General features: G+C 49.1%; 1 protein-coding gene across 3 annotated transcripts in view; it reads right to left on the bottom strand.

Moving 5' to 3' along the window:
* Positions 1 to 19,993, bottom strand: part of FAM120B (family with sequence similarity 120 member B) — a 28,573-nt gene extending 8,580 nt beyond the window's left edge. The window contains exons 1-5 of one of the 3 annotated variants that reach the window (XR_001603193.2): positions 19,757 to 19,993; positions 11,511 to 12,861; positions 9,394 to 9,574; positions 3,240 to 3,341; positions 83 to 2,122 (exon numbers count right to left, since the gene is read on the bottom strand). Coding sequence is in view for 2 of the 3 variants with exons in the window: in XM_016212948.2 (XP_016068434.2) it covers positions 1,886 to 2,122; positions 3,240 to 3,341; positions 9,394 to 9,574; positions 11,511 to 12,845 (1,855 nt within the window). In the remaining variant the exon portion in view is untranslated. The remainder of the gene's footprint in view (positions 1 to 82; positions 2,123 to 3,239; positions 3,342 to 9,393; positions 9,575 to 11,510; positions 12,862 to 19,756) is intronic. The other 2 variants (XM_016212947.2, XM_016212948.2) reach the window with 2 other exon arrangements.
* Between the last annotated feature and the right edge of the window lie 1,437 nt (positions 19,994 to 21,430).

The raw sequence follows: 21,430 nt of genomic DNA, 5'->3' as shown, positions 1-21,430 counted from the left end.
ATGAAAAGATCTAATGAGGGTGAGAGGGAGAAATCAGGAGAGGCAGAGACACGGAGGAGCGAGCGGGGGGGGGGGGGTGTACCTAAGAGCTGGGAGGACAGGGCCAGGTGGCGAAACAGACGCAGACTCTACAGGCCTCCTCCTTGCAGGATCAGGGGGTGGCGACTTCGCCTGTGCCCACCAGCCGAGTGATCCGCCATCAGGAGGACCCGGAGCTCTCCTTACAGGAAGCGCACCCTATGGGAGCCCAGGCTTGGGAGACCATGCTGCTGAGATCTGAGTATCTGAACTGACCGACCCATCACATCTATTCCGTTCTTATTCCAAAGTAGTTGTCTTCCTCATGACGAAGATGACAGAAGTAGGTCCGAGCAGGGAAGGTCTCTCTTTAAACCCACAAACTCCACCTCTCTGCGGCCAGACTGAGGTCTGCGGGCTCATGACGCCAACCCTGCAGCAGCAGCTTTTGGAGGCTGGTTTTAGAACAGTGACCTGGGAACAGAACTGCTGTTGCCTGCCAGGCTCCTCGCAGCTCACCCTTCCGGGACCACCTTCACAGCGCACATCCAAAATGGGACTCTTAGTAACACCAGAATCTTAGAATTTCACGATGGGATTCATTCTTAGAATATTTGTTCTGCTGTAGATTATTTTAAGTGTGCACTTTCTGTGAGGTAAAGGTGCCCTCCCAGACGCTTTTCCCAAAGCTGGGACCAGTTTGTGCAGGTTTTTACATTGCACGGAAGGCACTTTTATATAAATCACACACAAGAGCATCGAGCTCAGGCACAGCTGTGGAGGTGCCATAATTCTACAGTGCACCCACCTATCTGACTAACCAAGGCGATGATTACTGTGTGACAGGACATCCCTAATCCAAGGAAACCACTGCTGTGTCCCTTTGTTCTTTTTAGTTATAAAAAGTTCCAATGAATGTGTCCCTTAGGGTCAAGCCAGCACTGAGTCTACCTCACGCTGACTTTCCCTAGATATTTTTATTGAAAAGATGATTATTAGTGGAAAAAAGGTAAAAGTGGAAAATCCCCCCAATGCTTGTACACAGGGGAAGCAACTGTCCTGCAATCGGACCTCCTCTGCTGTGGGTGGATTTTCATAACTGTCACCTGCACAGCTGACTGCTGGCATGTGAGCAGAGCTGTGCTGAGTGACAGTGAGAGGACTCCACAGCCCATCTGCGCAGCTGAAAAAACTCAGGGTGCGTGTCTGGTAGTGCTAACACCCGGTACATCTGCTGCAGGTTACTATCAGGGACCCAGTGCTGTGCTCCTGGCGTGTGGCCTGGGCCTGGGTGCGGTAGGCTGAGGATGTCAGTGAGGACGAACAGGAGCCACAGACACCTCACCTGCCCTCCCACACAGCTCTTCTGTGTCTCTGTCCTACAGTTGTCCAGTAACCCCAGGAAGCAGCTACCACCTCGTTTTCAGCTTAGAACACAAAGTGCTGTACACACCCGTGAGGGGCCCCGATGAACGTGACTTAGGGAAGCTCAAGTAACTTTCCCAGCAGTGCAAACCTGTGGAGGGAAAGCTGGGACTGCAGCCAGGTCAGGTTTAGTGCAGAGGTGGACCCACCTATCCCCCAAACCCCAGAACAGGAAGGACCCCCCAGCAGTGACACGACAGATGGGAAATCCATCGTCTTGCAGCTATGGAAGCAGATCCAAAGTGCAAGCAGGGCTTCCCGAGCCTGTTGCACTGACGTGCCTCATGCACCTCTAAGTCCGATGGCAGACCAGGCTCCTCAGATGTGACAACACAGAACGATCCTTTAGTGTCAGGGCTCTGCAAAGAGCTAGTGCTCAGGGACCAGGCACTGGACAGATGTGACGCAGCAACCGGCCCCAGGCTGCACCCAGAGCACGCACCTCGTGCGGGATGAAGGCTGGAAGCAGGAGCAACGCAGCAACTACAGCAAGGAGCCCAGGTTACCTGCACAAACAGGTAGATGAGGAGGCAGCACAGTGCTTGAAAGGGGCTCTCCACGGCCTGCAGGTCCTCCCGCGAGGAGGAGAGGTCGAAGCAGGCGAGGAGCGCATCCATCCGCCGCACCTGGGTTCCGGGCTCCTGGTCCAGCCACAGCAGTTTCAGACTAGGTGCTCCCCCTGGATGAAAAAGTCCACGAAGTCCAATAAGGTTATTCTTGCACCAGCAAGTTACAACATGCTTCTTCTAGAAAGACAATGAGAGAACCAAGGACATGAGCCTCTTCCCCGCTGACACCTCTGGGTTTTAAGGCTCAGAGGGACCAGAAGGCAAATGTCTGCAGAGCTCTGGGTTATAGGCTGTGTCCATGCACTGCACAGAAAACACCGTGCCTCTGTGCTCTGAGGGAACGGGGCTCTTCCTCCCTGCACTGTGCCCTGTGTGGTTAGGGATGCTTTCAGTGTATGTTTCCCAGGCAGCTACCCCCAGGTGGAAGCGAGGCCACAGCCACCTTAGGCGCTGGGTTGAGATACCAGCTCACCCTGTCCCTGTCCCCGACCCTGCATGGCAGCCTCCAAACTCCAGAGAGCAGCAGGACTGAAGCTGGGCGGTCCTGGTTCTGCTGCCATGGGGCCAAGAGATGTGCACTGGCTCCCGTGGACCCCACACTTCACAAGGGAAATCCCTAACGTAACTTTTAGCGCTTTATTTTTGTCTGTCATACATGCATTTACATTACTTAAACCAAAGAAAAGAACAACCCCTTGCTCATTTACTTAAATCACAGCAAATGGCCAGTGTGTGGACGAAGACACAGCACAGAGGTGCAGGCCACTCACAGGAAGAGCAGCCTCGCTTCAGCTCACTCGTAGGGAGCGTGCTTTTCCTTCCCTCTCCTTATCCATTTTAACCTCTTGTGAAAAGAAAACTTATTTTTCCAGTTAAAACAACTTTCCATTCACCAAATAAGGTTCCGTGGTGGGAGGAAGAGCCGATTCCAGCAGAAGAGCAAGACCTCACCCTGTGAATTCAGGCCAGGCCCCGGGGTCAGTAGCAATGGGTGCCGACCTCGCCATCTGAGACCCATGAGTGAGCAGGACCCAGCAGCAGACTGGCCATGCAAGTCTGCATGCGGCCTCCCTCTGTCGTGGGGATGGAGGCCTTCTCTGGGGCCCAGCTGAACTGGAAACAAGTGCAGGTGTAGTTCTGGGAATACATTTCCACATGAACCCGTGACTACACTCCTACCGCATGGTGAACAGGTTAGTAATCTGCTTAAACAAGGGCTGTCTGTACCTGGGATGTTCATCGGCAGAGGCCTGACGAGGTCTGGGTGCTTCAGCGGGTTCCCAGAGTACACAAACCACTCCTGGACAGGTGGGCAGCTGCCAGCGCCATCTGAGTAAAGACAGCTGGGTCAGCAAAGGTGCGCGAGGGCTGTTCGTCCCCAGACCCAACTCTGCCAGGGACCCATTCCAAGCCGGGGCAGCGGCTCCTCCGCTCTGGAGCCAGATGCCTCCCCACTCTCCAGGCAGCCTACACTCCCCTCCACAGTCTGCTACAAAGGCAGGTAAAGAGCACCAGACCAGGTCTGTGGGTCCTGCCATCCACCCTTCACAAGTCACGGGCAACAGGGACAGGTAAGGTAACAGACCTCTGTCACAGAGGGCACAGGCCAGTGCACCGAGGCTAGAGAGGGTCAACGCTTACACAGAGTAAGTCTGGCAGCACCATCATGTCCGCACCCAAACCTAGACATTCAGATTCCCCTCCTCAGATGGCGCCAGCTTCCGCCCTTCCAAAACCCAGAGCCAGATGCAAAGTGTTGCCTGAGATCTCCTTCAAATAACAATAAACCGTTTCCCTGGAAAACCCTAGAGCTTGCCCGTTCACTTCAGAGGCTTTAATAGGCCATCACTTTGAAATTATAGCAGAAATGTTGCAGCAATTTGATTTGTCTGAACCAAGATAAAATAATCTTAATGCCTATATATTGAGAAAAAGAAAGAGGCAACAGAGCCTGGCAATTCCAGGAGAAAAGGCTGGTTTTCTCACTGGAACTTTTTTTTTTTCTTAAAATATATCTTTATTGATTTCAGAGAAAGGAAAGGAGAGGGAGAGAAAGAGAGAAACATCAATGATAAGAGAGTCATTGATCGAGCCCGCAACCCAGGTGTGTGCCCTGACCGGGAATCAAACCCCGATTGCCTGGATCCTAGGTCGGATGCTCAACGGCTGAGCCACACCCAGCAGGGCTGGAACTTTTGATTAGCTGGGCTGAGTTCAAAGAGTGAAACAAAGCCTGGAGGAGAAGCTCTTTGCTAGGGTTACTCTCCCTCATGCTGTAATGTCACCCATGGAAATGGAAGAATGGCCCAAATCTGCTCCTGTCATTCCCACCGGACAGGCATACGATGCCACTCCTCTCCCAATCTGGGTGTGTGGGCAGGGGGAGGAGTGTACGGGCCAGAAGAGAGCAAGAAGCGATGTGGACTTTAGCCTCTTGATTACTGGGATTTTCAAGTTTGTAACAATCCTCTAGGATTTTCATTTTTTTTTTTTTTTTTAATATCTTTATTGATTTCAGAGAGAGGAAAGGAGAGGGAGAGAGAGACAGAAACATCAATGATGAGAGAGGCATTGATCGAGCCCACAACCTGGGCATGTGCCCTGACGGAATCGAACCCTGATCGCCTGGATCCTAGGTCGACGCTCAACCGCTGAGCCACGCCCAGCTGGGCATTCCTCTAGGATTTTAAAAAACATATTTGTCATGCGAGGTACCAGCTCACACCTGTCAGAACGGCTGCCATCAACAAATCAACAAACGACTCGTGCTGGCGAGGGTGTGGAGAAAGGGGAGCCCTAGTGCACTGCTGGTGGGAATGCAGATGGGTGCAGCCACTGTGGAAAACAGTGTGGAGTTTCCTCAAAAAATTAAAAATGGAGCTTCCATTTGACCCAGTGATTCCACTTCTGGGAATATATTCTAAGAATCCTGAAACACTAATGAGAAAGAATATATGCACCCCTATGTTCACAGCAGCACAGTTTACAATAGCTAAGATCTAGAAACAGCCCAAGTGCCCATCAGGAGATGAGTAGATAAAAAAGCTGTGGTACATCTACACCATGGAAAGAAGGATCTCTTACCCTTTGACACAACATGGAGGGACCTGGAGAGTATTATCAGGGATGGGGAACATCTGGCCTAGAGGCCTTATAGGACTGTGAAACCACTTGATCTGGCCCTGCCAAGGCAACTGTAGGCAGGACTCAAAATTCAATAAATTTAGGAGTTCTCATAGCTAATTTTTAAGCTGATAATTTTGTATGGCCCTCAAATGATGTTATAAATATACAAACGGCCCTTAGCAGAAAAAAGGTTCCTCACCCCTATGCTAAGTGAAATAAGCCAAAGAAAGACGAGCATCGCATGGCCTCACTTACACATGGAAGGCAGGCTCACTGAACTGGAACACAGAGCAACAGGAGCTACCCAAGCTGAAGCTCAGAGAGAAAGAGGCTTAACAACCAGCCGGGGTACCCAAGGGCACTATGAGGGGTAAACTATACATGTACTTGATCAAAGGCCCAGAAGGAGAGGTTAGAGAGACAAAGACAGAAAAAAGTATTTGATAAAGTAACACTCAATTTTTCCCCAAACTTGACAGGAAATATAAACTCACAGATCCAAGAAGTTCAGGAATCTCATGTGCAATAAACACAGAGAAAGCCACTCTGACACTCAACTTAAACTGCTGGAAACTGTGGTGAACAGAAAAGCCTTATAGATGGTTGGAGGAAAACACCCTCGTGACACATGGGGGACCACAGTAAGAAGGGCCACTGCCACCTAATGAGAAACAATACAAGCTGGATATCCCATGACATGTTTAAAGTGCTAAACAAAAAATTACCTAGAATTCTATATCCAGCAACATTATAATTCTGAAGTAAAGGTATCTGCAGGAACACAACTCAGAGAAATACGATGAGCACCACAAGAAATGTAAAAGCAAGTTCTTTCCTGGAGAAAGAGAATCCTAAAGGAAACTTGGATGTACACAAATAAATTAAGAAACCAAAAATGCTGCCCTGAATGTAGATGACTTTTTCTCATTCATTAATTCCCTTAAATGGCAAGTGGCTGCTTAAAGTAAGAGCTGGGAGGTATAGCCCATGAGCCAAATCTGGCCTGTTTGTTTTCACAGTCTGAAAGCTAGCAATGCTTTTCACATTATTTTAAATGACTGAAAATTAGCAAAAGACTACTCTGCAACACAGGAAGATCACCCAGAATTTAGATTCTGTGACACGGGAAACCAGACAAAGCCTCACTGGCTGGACACAGCCACGCTCTGCCGCTGGCCCACTGTCTGTGGCTACTCTCACGACAGCAGCCGGGCGCAGTGCTGGTTACAGAGTCTGGGGGGACCTCCAAGCCTGAAATCCTTGTTATAGTGACCCTCACAGAAAAAGCTTGCCAACCCCTAGTTTAAAGTAAAAATAAGAATTGTGTATTAGGGGGTTTAAAATAAATGCATAATCTCAAAAAATTATGTACTGTATGTTTCCATTTACGTAACAGTTTCAAAATGACCAAAATATAGACACAGAGGACAAATAAGCGGCTGAAGGGGACAGAAGGCAGCACACAGAGGGGCAGCCCCAGGGCGTTCCTGGTGATGGACCAGTTCTGTATCTCAACATGGGTACAATGGGATAGAACTAGACACAAAGGAACGTAAAAACGGGTGGGAAGCGACTAAGGTCTGCAGTCCAGTTAACAGCACTGTACCAGTGTCGATTTCCTGCCTTATGCTGTACTTGACTACATAGGACATCATCTCTGGGGAAAACCAGGCGTTGGCTACATAGAACTCAACGTACTGTTGCTGCAACTCCTGTGAGTGTATAATTATTTCAAAATAAAAAAGTTTTAAAAATATACAGAAGATATTAGGCCAACATTAGCAAAAATGATAGAAACAGTGAAAGTAGAGCACTGTAGGTTTTCACGTTATACATAACATGGTAGAACAATACGGGAAGGCACGGTGGTAATTTAAAGATGAATATTATGAACCCTAGAGCAACTGCTATAAAAACACAAGTAAATCTAACAATCCCAAAGAAAATATAAAACAAAATAAAAATTATTCATTTGATCCAAAAGAAGTCAGAAAAGGTGTATATAAGGGGGGGCGGGGGACACACACAGTGAAGAGCAAAATGGAAGACTTAAACCCAATAATGCCGATGATTACATTAAAAGTAAAAGGTCTAAACATTCTAATTAAAAGACAGAGATTGTCAGACAATATGCTGCTTAAAAGAAGTGTACTTCAAATATAAAGAAATGTTTTAAAGGTAAGAGGATAGAACAAGGATATACCATGCAAACACTAATCATAAGAAGACTAGAGTGCACAAGTGAGTCTCAGACAAAGCCAACTTCAAGACAAGGAACATTACCAGATTTTTAAAAAGGGAAATCTCATAATGTTAAAAGGGTCAATTAATTAAGAAACATAAAACAATCCTTAATATATATGCACCTAACAACAGAACTAAATTATCTGAAGCAAAAACTAACAAAACTGAAAGTATAGCCCAGCCAGGAATGGCTCAACAGCTAAACATAGACCTAGGATCCAGGAGATTGTGGTTCGGTTCCCAGTCAGGGCACATCACATGCTCAGGTTGCAGGCTTGATCCCTAGTCATGGGCGTGCAGGAGGCAGCCGATCAATGCTGGCTCTCTCATCATTGATATTTCTCTCTCTCCCTCTCCCTTCCTCTCTGAAATCAATAAAGATGTATCGGAGGGGAAAAAACCCAAAAAAACCTGCCCCAAAACTTAAAGTATAAATAAAAATATCTACAATAACAGATGAAGACTTAAACACTCTTTTCTCAAGAACTAAGAACAAGCCAATGGAAACTTGGTAGACGACTTGAATAGCCTATTCTCACGCCTGATATTTCTAGAACACTCCACTCAACAACTGCAGCATAGACATAATTTTCAAGTACACAAGGAATGATAAGCTAAGCCAAGCAGATAAGACCGATAATGCTTCATTATCATTACCATGAATAAACCAGCAATAGCAGCATTTTATTTTCACATCCTAATAACGTAAACTTCATGCAGAAATCCAAAAAGTTAAGGAAAAGGAAGTTAAAGATCAATTGTGAAGACAAGTTCAATTAAAGCAATGTTTCCTGTTATTATGGCTTTCTAATGAAGTTATCTATATGAGTGCAAATAAAGGACATTAACAAAATATGAAGTTTAAATTAGTAAAGTTTATGTGTTTTAACCTCATTTAATGAAATACAGCTGAACCCTGAACAACATGAGTTTGAGCTGCAGAGGTCCACTTATACGCAGATTTTAGTAAGTGGACCTGTGCAGTTCAAACCCCTAATTTTCAAGGAATCTGAGGATGCAGAGGGCCAACTGTAGTTGTATGTGAATTTCTGACTCAGTGTGGGGGTTGATGCCCCTAACCCCTATATTGTCTTGTTCAAGGGTGAACTGTACTCTAAAAACAATTCCAGGCAAATATCCTACAATGTAAACTTTTTTCATGATGAAAATATCTTTTTTAATCATTAGTCAATGTGCAATCATTCATGTTCAGAAAGAATATGGGCAGAGAGCCAGCCATATAAGAAAAAAATTAACAATATTTGGTCCCAAAGTTTATTACATAGGCTCTGTTTCTGTTTTTAAATCAGCTTCTCTCTCATCACCTCTCACATCAGACATGTGCAGTCAGCCAGTCTCAGGTGAGCAAGGCAACAGATTACTACCTGCATTAAGCACCACTAGTCTCTATGAGGAAGTGCTCTTCTCCTTCCCTCACTCCCCCAAACTACTCCTCAGAGAGGGTTAGGGGCCTGATGGACTCTGTACTTGGTGTTAAAGGTGTTCCCAGGCCACTGCTCTGGCCACTGATATCCTCTCCCTATACTCTCGCTGCTACTACACAATCGACATAGAGATGGGAAGACACATAAATTTAATTACAAACACCCTAAAGGAAAATTGTTTATATTTTAAAACATGATGTTCTACATTTTATAAAATTATTTTAAGAAAATCCTATTTTGAGGGAGAGTAAGTAGACAGTGTCTGCTAATAATAAACATACCAACACTTCTGCAGGAGAAAAGGGTTTTCATCCTTTAAAAAACCAAAAGCATGAGTCCTTTTAAGGTATAGAAATATAACATTTTATAGAAAAAATGTTCTGACTGCTGACCAACTGTTGCTGATTATACACAGACGCCCGTGGCCGTTCTCTGACTTTATACAGATGTCAGTGATATTCTCACTACAGATTTCGCTGAAGAGTAAACCCTATTTAATTGCATCTGTGGCCTTATCTGGCCAGTGTCAGAAATCACCTGCGCCCTGCGTCATCATGAGGACTCACCTTGGCCTTCGGCTAGCAGTAGGGAGTAGACGCGCTGCCGCACCGGGCGGTAGACGAAGGCCTGGCTGGGCAGGGCCTGGTCCAGTGCGTCCTCCAAGGTGTTGCTACACTCGATCTCCCCGTTGGCCATGATGTTGTACACCAGGTAGCTCTCTGCCTGGACGTGACGGGCCCTAGCAATCTGTGCAAAATTTAGACATGATGGATTTCTCTTTGCAAACAAAAGAACGTTTGACTAGAAAAAGTCAGCACTTTTTTGTCATACACGGGTGCTCTTCAGGCACACAGCGAGGAATACCTGTCCCCCAAACTCGAGCTGATGCCTGTGTTTCCCGTCCTCTGGGTTTTTAGCTGAGAGCTTTCTACTGCTCCCTGTCCTCCAGCACCCAAGCACCCACCAGACTCACTGACTCCAAATCAGTCCTCTGTCCACCCAGGAGTAAGGACTCTGGGAAAAGCTGTGCTGGACCTGCCCCAGACCAGCCTCTCATCTCTCCACCATCCGCAAACACAGCCCCAACCACTGCCCTCCTTTAAGCGTCTGCGCAGCTGCCACAAATCCTTCACACTAACAGTCAGGGCCCCTTTACAACAATGGCCTCAATCCCTTCCCGGGACACACCTCCTGGCCTCAGAGAACCTGCGATCACCAGTCACAGTGCATACCTGCAGTGCTCCTACGATGCTCGACCCTCTCCCACCTGCACCTGTGCTTCATAAAATCTCTCCCAGTCCTCCTAGCCTCCCACTTCACCAGCCCCATTCCCTTGAGGGCTAACCTCAAGCGTCACCCTCTCCATAAACCCTCTGCTCCCCTCCTCATGGGGCTCGACTCACATTGACCCTGCAGAGTTCATCTTGTCTGATCTCTCCACTAAATACAAACCCCTTGGAAGGAGAAACTGTGTCACACCCACTCCTTTGCTCAGTAATTTCTTACTGAGTGAAAACCACGTGTTGAGCACTCGTCTGTACCTGCCTTGCCACGCCTGAGCACGTGGTAGGTGAGGAGATGTATGATTTTAATGATTTCACTTTCTCATTAAATAAGAACTTAAAACCAGAAGGGCTACAATAACCTACAAATAAGTTTTATTTTCCTGTGAAGGACATTCTTATCACTGCAGGATAATCATCTACATTACCACCCAAAATTTAAATCCAAACAGTCTACAGCTAACGGCATTTAAAATGTGGCATCAGGACCACTTGAAATATCAAAAACTCCATGAATCACTGTCTCATTACTTACACACACTGGCTACGTTGACTCATTACTGCAGACATGTCTTCACCTCCTTACCCCTCCCTTTCTTCATACATAATTCAGGGCTAATGAAAGTGCCAACCTCAAGACTACTGAGGACTGTAGGAAGTGACACATCAAACACACCTGGCTGGCTAGCACTCGCTGACATCCTAAGGCTAGAAGACTACCAACATGTCTACTTCAATTGCTAAAGTGTCTTCAAATCAAGAAAGTGGGCAGGCCAGCAGCTTTACGGTAAGGTTGAAAAGAAAAAGTTTTTAAGGAGTTCCTACCCGATACTCTAACCAATGAAGATGGTCAGTGACCTGTTTCCCTATGTGCCCTTCTGACAGAATCCATCAGAAACGTCACAGTTGTATCTCACGACCCTCCTAAGGCAAGAGCTTCTAACACATTCCTATTCCCCCTCCCACTTCTGATTCTTTTTATTTCAAATGAATTGGTACTCTGACAGATTTATCCAGACAGTTGTATTTACTCTACCAAGAAATCTTAAATTTTGGCAACTCTACAGTCTTTGCCTGTATGAAGCACACACGTCAGCCCCATTAAGGTCTGGCTCCACTTCTACCTCTTCAGGAGCTTCTCTCTGTATCTTAACCCACAAGGACCTCTCTCCTTCAAGTCTCCAGAGCTCTCTTCTGTAAGTCAAGTGACAGTGTCAACCATGGTTTACAATGTGAGTTCTCGTGGCTTATGTCAAACTTCCTAACTAAACTCCTAGGGTCCTGCTCTGTGTCCCCACAGCACCTTATCCACTGTAGGTGGTCAATATTCACTGACACGCCCCTCAATGGATACATTTTCCACCAGGACATATTAGGTGTGGGCGGGCTTCTCTACATACCTTTAAGATTTCAGCGTCTGAAACCATGGTTACTTGTTGCTTGATTTCAGGCTCCATATTCATGGGGTCTTCTTGCTTGGGTTCAGGGTCTGTACACACAGGAGCTTCTTGCTTGGATTCAGGGTCTGAACTCACAGGACTTTCTTGCTTGGATTCAGGGTCTGTACACAAGGCAACTTCTTGCTTGGATTCAGGGTCTGAACTCACCGGACTTTCTTGCTTGGATTCAGGGTCTGTACACATGGGACTTTCTTGCTTGGATTCGGCGTCTGAACTCATTGGACTTTCTTGCTTGGATTCCGGGTCTGTACACATGGGACTTTCTTGCTTGGACTCAGGGTCTGAACTCACAGATACTTGCTTGTCCACTGTTATAACTCTGGCTTTTTGGGAAATCCATGGAGATTTCTGTCCTGGCAAAAGATATGATTCCATCCCCCTATAAATGAGAGCTTTGTTTGGTCCCAAAGGTAACATCTCTTCTAGCTTTTTCTCACCTTGATGTAAACGAAGAACTTTGGATATGTGGTCTGCTACAGCTAAGATGACGTTGCCTTTTTTGTCACAGTTCTCTTTTATAGAGGTATAGGAGGACAAGCACTTGTACCGAAACGTCTCAAACACGCCTTCCGGGACGATGTCATTGCCCAGCAGGCAGGCCAGAAGAGGAAGGTCTGCCAGGTGGAGATCCAGACTCTCACACAGCTTCTCCCTGCAGAGCATGATGGTACTGAGACTGTCCAGGCAGAGCTCGCTGATTGAAAAGTAGGGGCAGGTGTCATAAATCAAATAGTCGGTGTCTTCTCCGAGAATCCCTAGACAGTTGTGCCGGAGGCCATAGGCAGCCACCTCATAGTCAGCCTCCTGTAGGGAACACCGAGTTTCTTGGCCCAGCGCCTTCAGGGCGCACCGTGTGAACACGGCCAGCCCCGGAGGGATGAGGAACATGCTCCTGCCGGGCTGCGCCCCATGTGCCTTGATGTAGCGGAAAACTCTGGCTGCCTCCCTGTTGTTCTTCAGCCTCCGTGCCACCCAAGCCTCTCTCTTGTCCTTCTCTACCATGCCATCAAAGAAGAACACCAGCCTGATGCCGGCAGCGGTAAACATGCCAACAAAATCTCGCAAAACAGCAAAGTATTCTTTCCACTGGCCGCCGCACACCCAAGACTCGGGCGTGTACCAGTACCTGAGACAGCACATGGCGTCCACCACGACAGTGGGAGGGCACTCAGGGTGCTTGCTTCGGTGCTGCTCGGCCAGCTCTCTGAAACTTACTACTGTACACACATGAGGGCAGCTGCTTCCCACGAACCCCTGCAAGCCTCTCACACCCATGACTGAACCGGAAGATCTGGAAAGGAAAGGAAATCGGTCATTATGGCATCTGACAAAACACATACACGACAACGCGATATCCATTCTCTACCCGGGCCTAGAGTTTCCATGAAGATGCGTGAGGAACTCCAGCCAAATATACGTTTCAGTTTGACCTTCCAAGGACAACAGAGTATAGCACCTTTTAAGATTTTAAACTAAGACTATTATTCAAGAGATTTCCCAATTGGATTCAAAACAGGTAACGGTTTTCAAAGAAGTAGTATTTCCCAGTTACGAACCCAAATAAAAGTTAACTCTGAAAACCTAAAACATAAACCGGTATTTCTCAAAATAATTTTGTTGAGTTAAAGAAGCCAGGCCAAAAAAAAAAAGTACACATTGTTTGATTCCATTTGTATAAAATTCTAGCTCATTGAGAGCTGAGCTGATTTGTAGTGACAGAGAACATATCAGGGGTTATCTGGGTGAGGGCAGGCAGGAGGGTCGGATTTGCAAAGGGGAGACTTTTGGGGTTAAAAAGAGAACTAGCTGACCCTGAACAACGTGGGTATCAGGGGGTGCTGCCTATCTATACAGTCAAAAATCTATGTATAAGTTAGGTGAGCTTTGCGCATGCACGGATCCCCAACTTCAGGTCAAAAATACAGCACATAAAAGTTCACTACAGCAAATGTTTGTAACATCTGAGACGGTAACTGACTTTGAATGGAAAACTGCCCTTTCTAAAATGTGAAAAATTCAAGATAGAGTTTAGAGTTAGAACTCAACATCTGAAAAAAAATCTAAGCAGAGTACTCGATACTAAGACATCTTTCCATAATAAAAGATGTGACAGGAGACATTACTTGAGGTGGTAACAACATCCCCCAACGGTCAGAAAAACTCAATTACGACATCTTGTACCTTAACTGCCTGTTCTTTTCACTTTGGTTTTCTTTAAGTTGTCAGGGCGGAGTGTCCTTTGATAAAACAAAACAAAAAATCCTCATTATGCAAAAGCAACACAAGAACACAGGAGCCTCTTGTGGACTGAGGACTGAGTGCAGCAACCATCAGAGGCTGAAGCCCATTCGCTGGCAACAGCTCCCTCGTTGCAGGGAGCTCACTCCCAGCAGAGACACTGCGCACTCCACACAAAAACCTTGTCTCTACAATGACCGACAGGTAAACATCTGTAACTCCATGTCACAGATAAGAAGCGGTGGGCACTGCACAGGGTGTCCTGTGAGAACTGCCTGTTAATGAACACTGGCCCCATCAGGATTTGACGTTGCCTGTTTAAGAGCCATTAAGTGAAAAATATATAAAAGTTGAGTGGACATAAGTAACACATTTGTTGAAATGTAGAGAACTCTTATTCGTTTAGTTATTAAATATAACAGAACACACGGATCCACACACCTGTGTGGATCCCTAGGATGGTGTTTATCTTGGGAACATACTAAGGTATGTGACTTCTGAGGATTATCTCAACTATGAGGTGGTTGCCATTTGGACCTCCAGGCATGGGTCCTAGTTTAGGAAGGCTACATGTTTCTGAAACAGAGGGTTTTTTTTTTATGACATTCCAAAGGTAGGTGGGTACAGGTCTGGACAGGGTGTAAAAGGAGGGAAGCAAAACTAAATGTTACAAGCTGTGTGACTTGGTTTCCCTTCTTTCACCAGGCTCCAAGCTGGGTTCTGTGGACCCCTCTCCCAAGCCCACCAGCAGCCAGTGGGAGCACAGAACCTGCTCTCACCCCCAGCCCTACAAGCTGGGCCCCCATCTGTGCAGTGGCCTCACCACGTTGGGTCTGGCTGCCTTCCTTCACCAACAAAAAGGATTTTTCTTTCAGGCATTTTTCTACTAAAACTGCAAGTGACAACGCTGAGCTTCCCCAAACATTCTCCTTTATTTTACAAGGAATCAGGCTCAGCTCTGCTTTGATTTCATTCAAATGTTTTTCCTCCTTTTTTACCCCAGCAATGAAAGCTCACTATTTTGATTAAATACGCACTGGTGTTTCCTGCCTTTCACGCTGCCAATCTCTCCCATTTTGAATCACAAACTACATCCGGAATGTTACCTCACAATGTGCTCTTCTACTGCATTTGCAAAGAAAAATTCGGACACAAAGACCTGGAACCTGTGACAGCAGAGGGACCCTCCACTCAGCTCAACATGCTCAGCACCACACCACCCACCCGTCAATGTAGGCAGCATGGTGGGAAACAAGTGTTCTGAAAGATAATTCTGTGGCCTTGGCCGGGTGGCCTGGTTGATTGGAGCATTGTCCGTACACCAAAAGGTTGCAGGTCCGATCCCTGGTTGAGGCAAACAATTGATGTTTCTCTCTCTCCCTTCCTCTCTCTAAAATCAAAACATATCCTTGGCTGAGGCTTAAAAAAATTTTTTTTAAAAAGATAATTTTATGGACATTACCTTTTTAAACAATTTTTTTGTTTGTTTTACAAGCCTTTTATTGGCAAGAGCAATACTGAGGTTTTTCATCATCTACCTTCAGGTAGTTTTAAAGACGATTCCACATATATAGAATTTATTCTACCTGTAAATTACACAGAAATTTTGTTGTCTAGAAAGAAAACAAGTCATGTTTCATTTGGTAGGAGTCTTATAGCCCAAAATACAGCCTGGGAAACCAGTCCCACGGGTGTGAGCCCCTCTGGGGCAGAGGCCACTCTATCACATCCCCAAACCCAGCAGTGTCTGCCACTCGAGGGGCCAGTAATTGTGGAAGAATAAATGAAGGCATCAAAGGGCAGGTGCGTAAGGAGAAATCAGGAATCACCAAGTGCACAGACTCCAAGTATGGGTCGAGGAGTAAGCAGCAGAGCTGTGCCCTCAAGCAGCACCAGTGCAGGACATTTCACGGAGCCGCCAGCAGGGACATGGGAGCACGCTGCCCCAGAGGCAGCCTCCCCACCAGGAAGGGCTCCATCGTCCTCACAGCCAGATCAATCCCAGGCGCTGGCCACCACCAACAGGAAGTGGACAGAAGAAAGCCCAGTCCAGAAGCCCCTTTATTCAGTCTCTCAGAGGATAGAGAATGGACTGGCGTGCCTCAGAAAAAACACATCAGCCCTACCTGCCACCAGCAGGAGAGGTCAGACTACACATCCAGAGCCACTCCAGACACGGGGACAAATGGACCTATGGACAGCCATGGGGACAGATCCCATGTGCAGAGCAGCACTTGCAGGAGCACCAGTACCAGTGGTTGCAGCCACCTTCGGATATGGCCAGCATCCCAACAGTGTCAGGGCACCCACCACCCATGCAAAGGGACCTGAAGAGCTGGAGTTGACTAAAACAAGCTTTCTACAGTTGGAGACAAAGCAGGTTTGTGTCCCACAGAACAATAAAACCATAACCTTAGATTTATCCCTGCAAGACAAAAATCTACAAACAGCACGCAACACCAGCGTTTGGGTTCTGATCTGAGTGGAGAGCAAATTTAGAGCTACACCCTGTGAGAGTGGAACAGTGTCAGTGGATCTGCTAATCGGAGGCTGGAGGACAGGGACAGACCATGCAGTCCTTTGTTCCGTGCTTGTTTGAGACTTCAATGGTCACGTGCCTGCTGGGCCTGGGTCCTCTCAGTGAGGCCCCCCATGGCTGATGTGGGATATCTGAAGTCTGCTCCTTCTCTCCTTTCCTCCCCTCACCCCCAAAAAACAAACAAACAAAAAAACACAACTTATGGGAACCCCGTACAGAAGAGAGAGAACAGGGATGAGGATTCCAAGGTTTATCCCACAGCAGCACATGGGACAGTGTTAGATAGACGTCTACTGAGTACTTATGGATCCAGACAACCAGGCGAGTAAGTAAACTAAGGGTAGCTGCCACTCAGGTGGTCTCCACCTGTCAGGGCTGCCACACAGGCTTATCCAGCAGACACCCTCCTGTACCAACGTCAAGCAGGCTCCTCTGGGCCCTCTTCTCCACAAGGCTGCGATCTTAGGCTTCCTGCTCATCTCTGCAGAGGCCAGTTTTACCAAGAATCCTGCTGTCAGTTTAGAGAATCCCCCAACCCCGACATCTGATCAAACTCCTCAGTCCCTGCCCCGATTCTTGTTGATCCCTCACTCTGTCTGTTGGCTATAACCCTCCCCCCCCACCCCTCCCCCCAATGGCAAGTCTTGAATAAAGTCCTCCTTACTGTTCTACATGTCAGAATAAGAAGCTTACTCAACCAAGAATCAAGCCTATAGCTATCAGGATCCACTTTACTACACCTAGGTATACACGTCCAGACTCAGGGTGCCCTGGAGGACCCCCACAAATCTGGCCATGACCCCTGGTGCTGAGTCAGAAAACCAGAGCAAGGCTGATGCAGACGCTCAGTAGCTGTCAGCAGATGCCTGTGCGCTGTCTCTAAGAGGAGGCAGGCGCGGGGCAGGTCTGATGACGAAAGGAAAGGCTCCAGAATCAAACTAGAGTCAAACTCAAACCTCTGCTTTCTTGCAATGAAACTCTCAGCAAGTCACCTCATTCTATAAGCTTCGTTTCTCTTATCTGCAAAGTGAGCTTTACACAACCTACTTCATAAATTGGTGTGACGTACTTTCATTTAGATTATAAATTTATTCATCAAACACTTCTCATCAATTACCTAAAGCTTAATAAAATCTGCCCAGCACCAGTCCAAAATTCTTAAATTATCTCAAAATTTAAAACAAAGCCATATAAATATGAGGGTTTACTATACTTACGACTTTTATAAACTAGATTACTTTTTAATATTGGAAATATATTTGTAAAATTTTTTTCTGACTAAAACAGTAGCCATGAAAAATAAATTAACCATGCTCTTTGCAGAAAATCATAGAACAGAGAAACAAACTACTCACCTTTCAAAGATAAGGGCTACAATAAATATTTTAGAGTATGTATTTCTAGTTGTTATAAAAAGTGCGACCATACTACTCTATAATCTACTTTGTGACTTAATTTATTACGATATACGTGTTCCCAAGTCAGGACGTTGACCTTGTATCGTGTAACTTTTAATGGGTGCACAATGTGGATGTGAAGTGAGCTCTGAACCCCACTGCAGAATGTTTAAGTTATTTCCTATACTGTACGCCATAAGAATGTGACTCACATCCACGCATAAAAACCTTTGAGCACATCCTGGGTCATCTCCTTGAGATGAGTCTTAGACGGGAAACTGCTGAGGCAAAGTACACAGGCTGTCCATCTGCAGCTGTAACTCGTTAGCACTCAGCTCGCCTCAACACTACCCAGGTAGTCTTTTCTGAACATAATTAGTCAGCGAGTAGCTTTGAGGTAGACACTACAGTAGACACGAGCCATGAACGTGACAGACAGCCCTGCCCTCAGCACCTTACACTCCAGCAGGAAAATGTCCAACAGGCAACGAGCACTTGGGCTTAACTGTAGGACAGAGAAGGGCAGAGAGCGTGAATGTGGCGGGGAGTGGGGGGACGACACAGCAGAAGATCCTGCGCAGGTTGGGGACCCACAATGGCCGTCCTGAGTGGCCGATAGAGGCGGAGAGTAGGTGGACAGCAGGCATGAAGCAAGAGTGGTAAGGGGTAAATTCTTTTAAGTCCAGGTTCCTTTTTATTATTAAGTGGATATTTCTAAGGTGCTTAAAACAACTGTTCTATTAACTAGTTCAACCTGCAACTTTATGTTCCTCAAACATGGAAAATAGAAAAAAATAACCCCAAATGCTAAGTATGGCTAGAACCTCTGCTTTAAGGGAGGTAGAGTGATCTGAGGCTGCAGTAGGCAGGGCCAGACAGCAAAAGAGTGTGCAAACCACACATGCATTTACACTTCATCAGAAGGGATGTCAGATGTCGGTCAAAGCTCTTAAGCACGTGCATTTTAGAAACATGGCCCTGCCTATGTCCTGGAGAATGGAGGCAGGCAAGCAAGCCTGGAGATAAATGAGGGGCTCTCATGGGCGGTTGTTCTGGCCGCCCAGTATCTCACACTCTCCCTATTTTGGAAGAATCCCAAGAGTAGAAAGATACAGAACCCTATTTCCTACTGCCAAAGACTAAAGAGAGTAAAGAGACTATATTCTGGTCCTCCAAATAAACCAAAGGCATGAGACCCACATGTCCACATGTGCTCAATAAACACTCATCTAGAGTTTACTATGCTCCAGGCCCCGTGCTAGTAGTTGTGGACACAGCAGTGAACAAGACAAAGTCCCTGTCTAACATCTGGATCTTTAAAGAGGGAAGCAAAGGCTCAGGGTCGTTAAGGAAAAAAGAAACATGGGGGGGGGGTGCATATGTCAAAACCCATAAGATTGTAAAAAGTCTGTTCTATAAATTTTCTACAAGAACATGGCTACTTTTTAAATCAGAAAGCCCCATAGCAAACATCCCCTCTGGTCCCTCTGGCACAGTATCAGTTTTGTTCAGACTCTTGGAAAAGACACATCTGCCAGCAAAGGCAGGAAGAACTGGGCAGCTGCCAGCAGTGTGTGTTGCATGAAGTGACCTGCCCGAGGTCACAGACAGTAACAGTAAAGCTGGGACTGGAACCCATGTGCCTCCAAAGCCTGTGTTCCTTTCACTGGGACACGCCCCCACCCAACACTTTGCATTTCACTCCAGAGATGTGTCCTTCCCGACGGTCCTCCCAGTCCCTGGGGCCCTCACAAAATTTCTGATCCCACCCAATCTAAGGGGCAACCCAGATGCGGGCCCCTGGGGCTCCCCACCCACTGCAGCTCGCGACCACCCCTCAGAGGCAATGAAACACAACCAGTGCCACAGAAGAGGGAACTGTGTGCAGACCTGTAAAAACTGGGGCCTCATTTATGCAGAATTCAGGATAAGAACCTAATATACATTTTTAAATTCACGAGTCAAAGCTAAAACGGCATCCTCCTCGGAGGCTCCCTCAGGCTCTGACTTACCATCTAGGGGCTGTTTTCTGCTCGCCTCCAACGACTCGCTGCTGTGCCCCGCAGAGCACGGGAAGGGCGCTGAGGCGGGCGCGGCCCGACGCGCACCTGAGAAGCGAAAGGGCAGGAGCGCTTAAAAATAGGGAAGATGAGACATGACCCCTCCAGCTCACAGGGAAAGGGCCCGAGGCCGGGCGCCTGGAACCATCCTCTCCCCCAACGTGCCCACGGCCTCAGGCCCCGACACCCCGTCCTTCCCGCGACGGGGACACGGCGCCCTCGGGGGAAGCTCCCGGCCGGCGGCGAGCCCGCGTCCCCCGTCCCGGGGCCCGGGTCCGGGCAGCGCAGGGGCCCGGGAGACGCGCGCACAGCGGCGGCTCCGGGCGGGGTGAGGACGGCGGGCGCGGGGCGGGCGCGGGGAGCAGGGCGGCGGGCCCGGCCGGGGCAGGCAGGCGGGCCCGGGAGGGGACCGGCGGGGCCGAGGGCGCGGGCCCGCCGGGCTCACGGCAGGGGCGGCCGCGCAGAGCCGCGCGCAGCAGGGCGCCGAGGCCGAGGGGGAGGGCGGCGCCGCACGGCAACGGCCCCAGGCCCGGCCCTACCCAGAGACGCGCCAGCGCAGGCGAGACCAGCCCCGCGCCCTCCGTCCCGCCGCAGCCGCTCGCGCACTTCCGCTTCCGCTCGACGGGCTTCCTCTCGAGGGACCGCCCCGTGCAAGGGGCGGGGCCGACGCGGCGAGGGAGCGAGGTACGCAGGCGCGGCGCCCGTTGCCTAGGAAACCGCGCTGTGCGACAGAGGTCGGCACGGGCGGCCCGGGCTTTCCGCCGGTGGCTCGCGCCTCTGGGCGCTGGGTCCGCAGCCAGAGGCCGCGAGGAGCGGGGGCGGGTGGGGTCCCTGACGCCGAGGTGCGGCGGGGACGCGGCGGGGCTCGGGGCGGGAAGCGGGGGAGTCGGTGCCGGCGGCGGTCCCCCGGGCGAGCGGGCCCCGCCCCGCCGCGCGTCGTCTCGGGCCGAGTGGGCGCTCGCCGCGTCTCAGCCTCCTTTCCCCTCGGGGCGAGCGCGTGGGCCGGCGGTCAGGCGGCCTCGGAGTCCCGCTCAGCCCCGCTCTCCGCTGCTCCCGGGAGCGTCCTGGCGGCCGAGCGCCGGCACCGGCCTCCCTCGCTGCGGAGAGCGACCCGCGGGTCCCAGGAACGCGGGCCCGGCCGGAGGCTGCGGCGCGGGGAACCCGCCTGTCGCTCGGGGAGCATCCCGAGGGCGGTGCCCACCTGCGGGCGTCTCAGCGAGCGCACGGGGCTCTCCCGGCACTTTTTCTAAGTGGAATAAACCCACAGGCCAAGCTCGGCGCCCGCTCCGGGTGGGTCCCGCCAAGAGGGGCGTGAGACGGGCCGTCCTAAGGCGCGCTGCGCGGTCGGGGAGAGGCGAGGTTCTGGAAGAGGCGGAGCCCAGCGTGGGCTGCGGGAAGCGAGTGGGCGCTGGGAGCGGGAGCTGGGTGCTGGGCGCGGGAGCTGGGCGCTGGGAGCAGGAGCTGGGCGCTGGGAATGAGAGCGGGCGCTGGGAGTGGGCGCTGGGAGCGGGAGCTGGGTGCTGGGCGCGGGAGCTGGGCGCTGGGAGCAGGAGCTGGGCGCTGGGAGTGAGAGCGGCCGCTGGGAGCGGGTGCTGGGCGCGGGAGCTGGGCGCTGGGAGCGGGAGC

Source organism: Miniopterus natalensis, chromosome 5 (assembly GCF_054644295.1).
Source record: "Miniopterus natalensis isolate mMinNat1 chromosome 5, mMinNat1.hap1, whole genome shotgun sequence".
Taxonomy (NCBI): Eukaryota; Metazoa; Chordata; class Mammalia; order Chiroptera; family Miniopteridae; genus Miniopterus; species Miniopterus natalensis.
The sequence above is the reverse complement of the archived record's forward strand: the minus strand, read 5'-3'. Positions and strand labels throughout refer to the sequence as shown.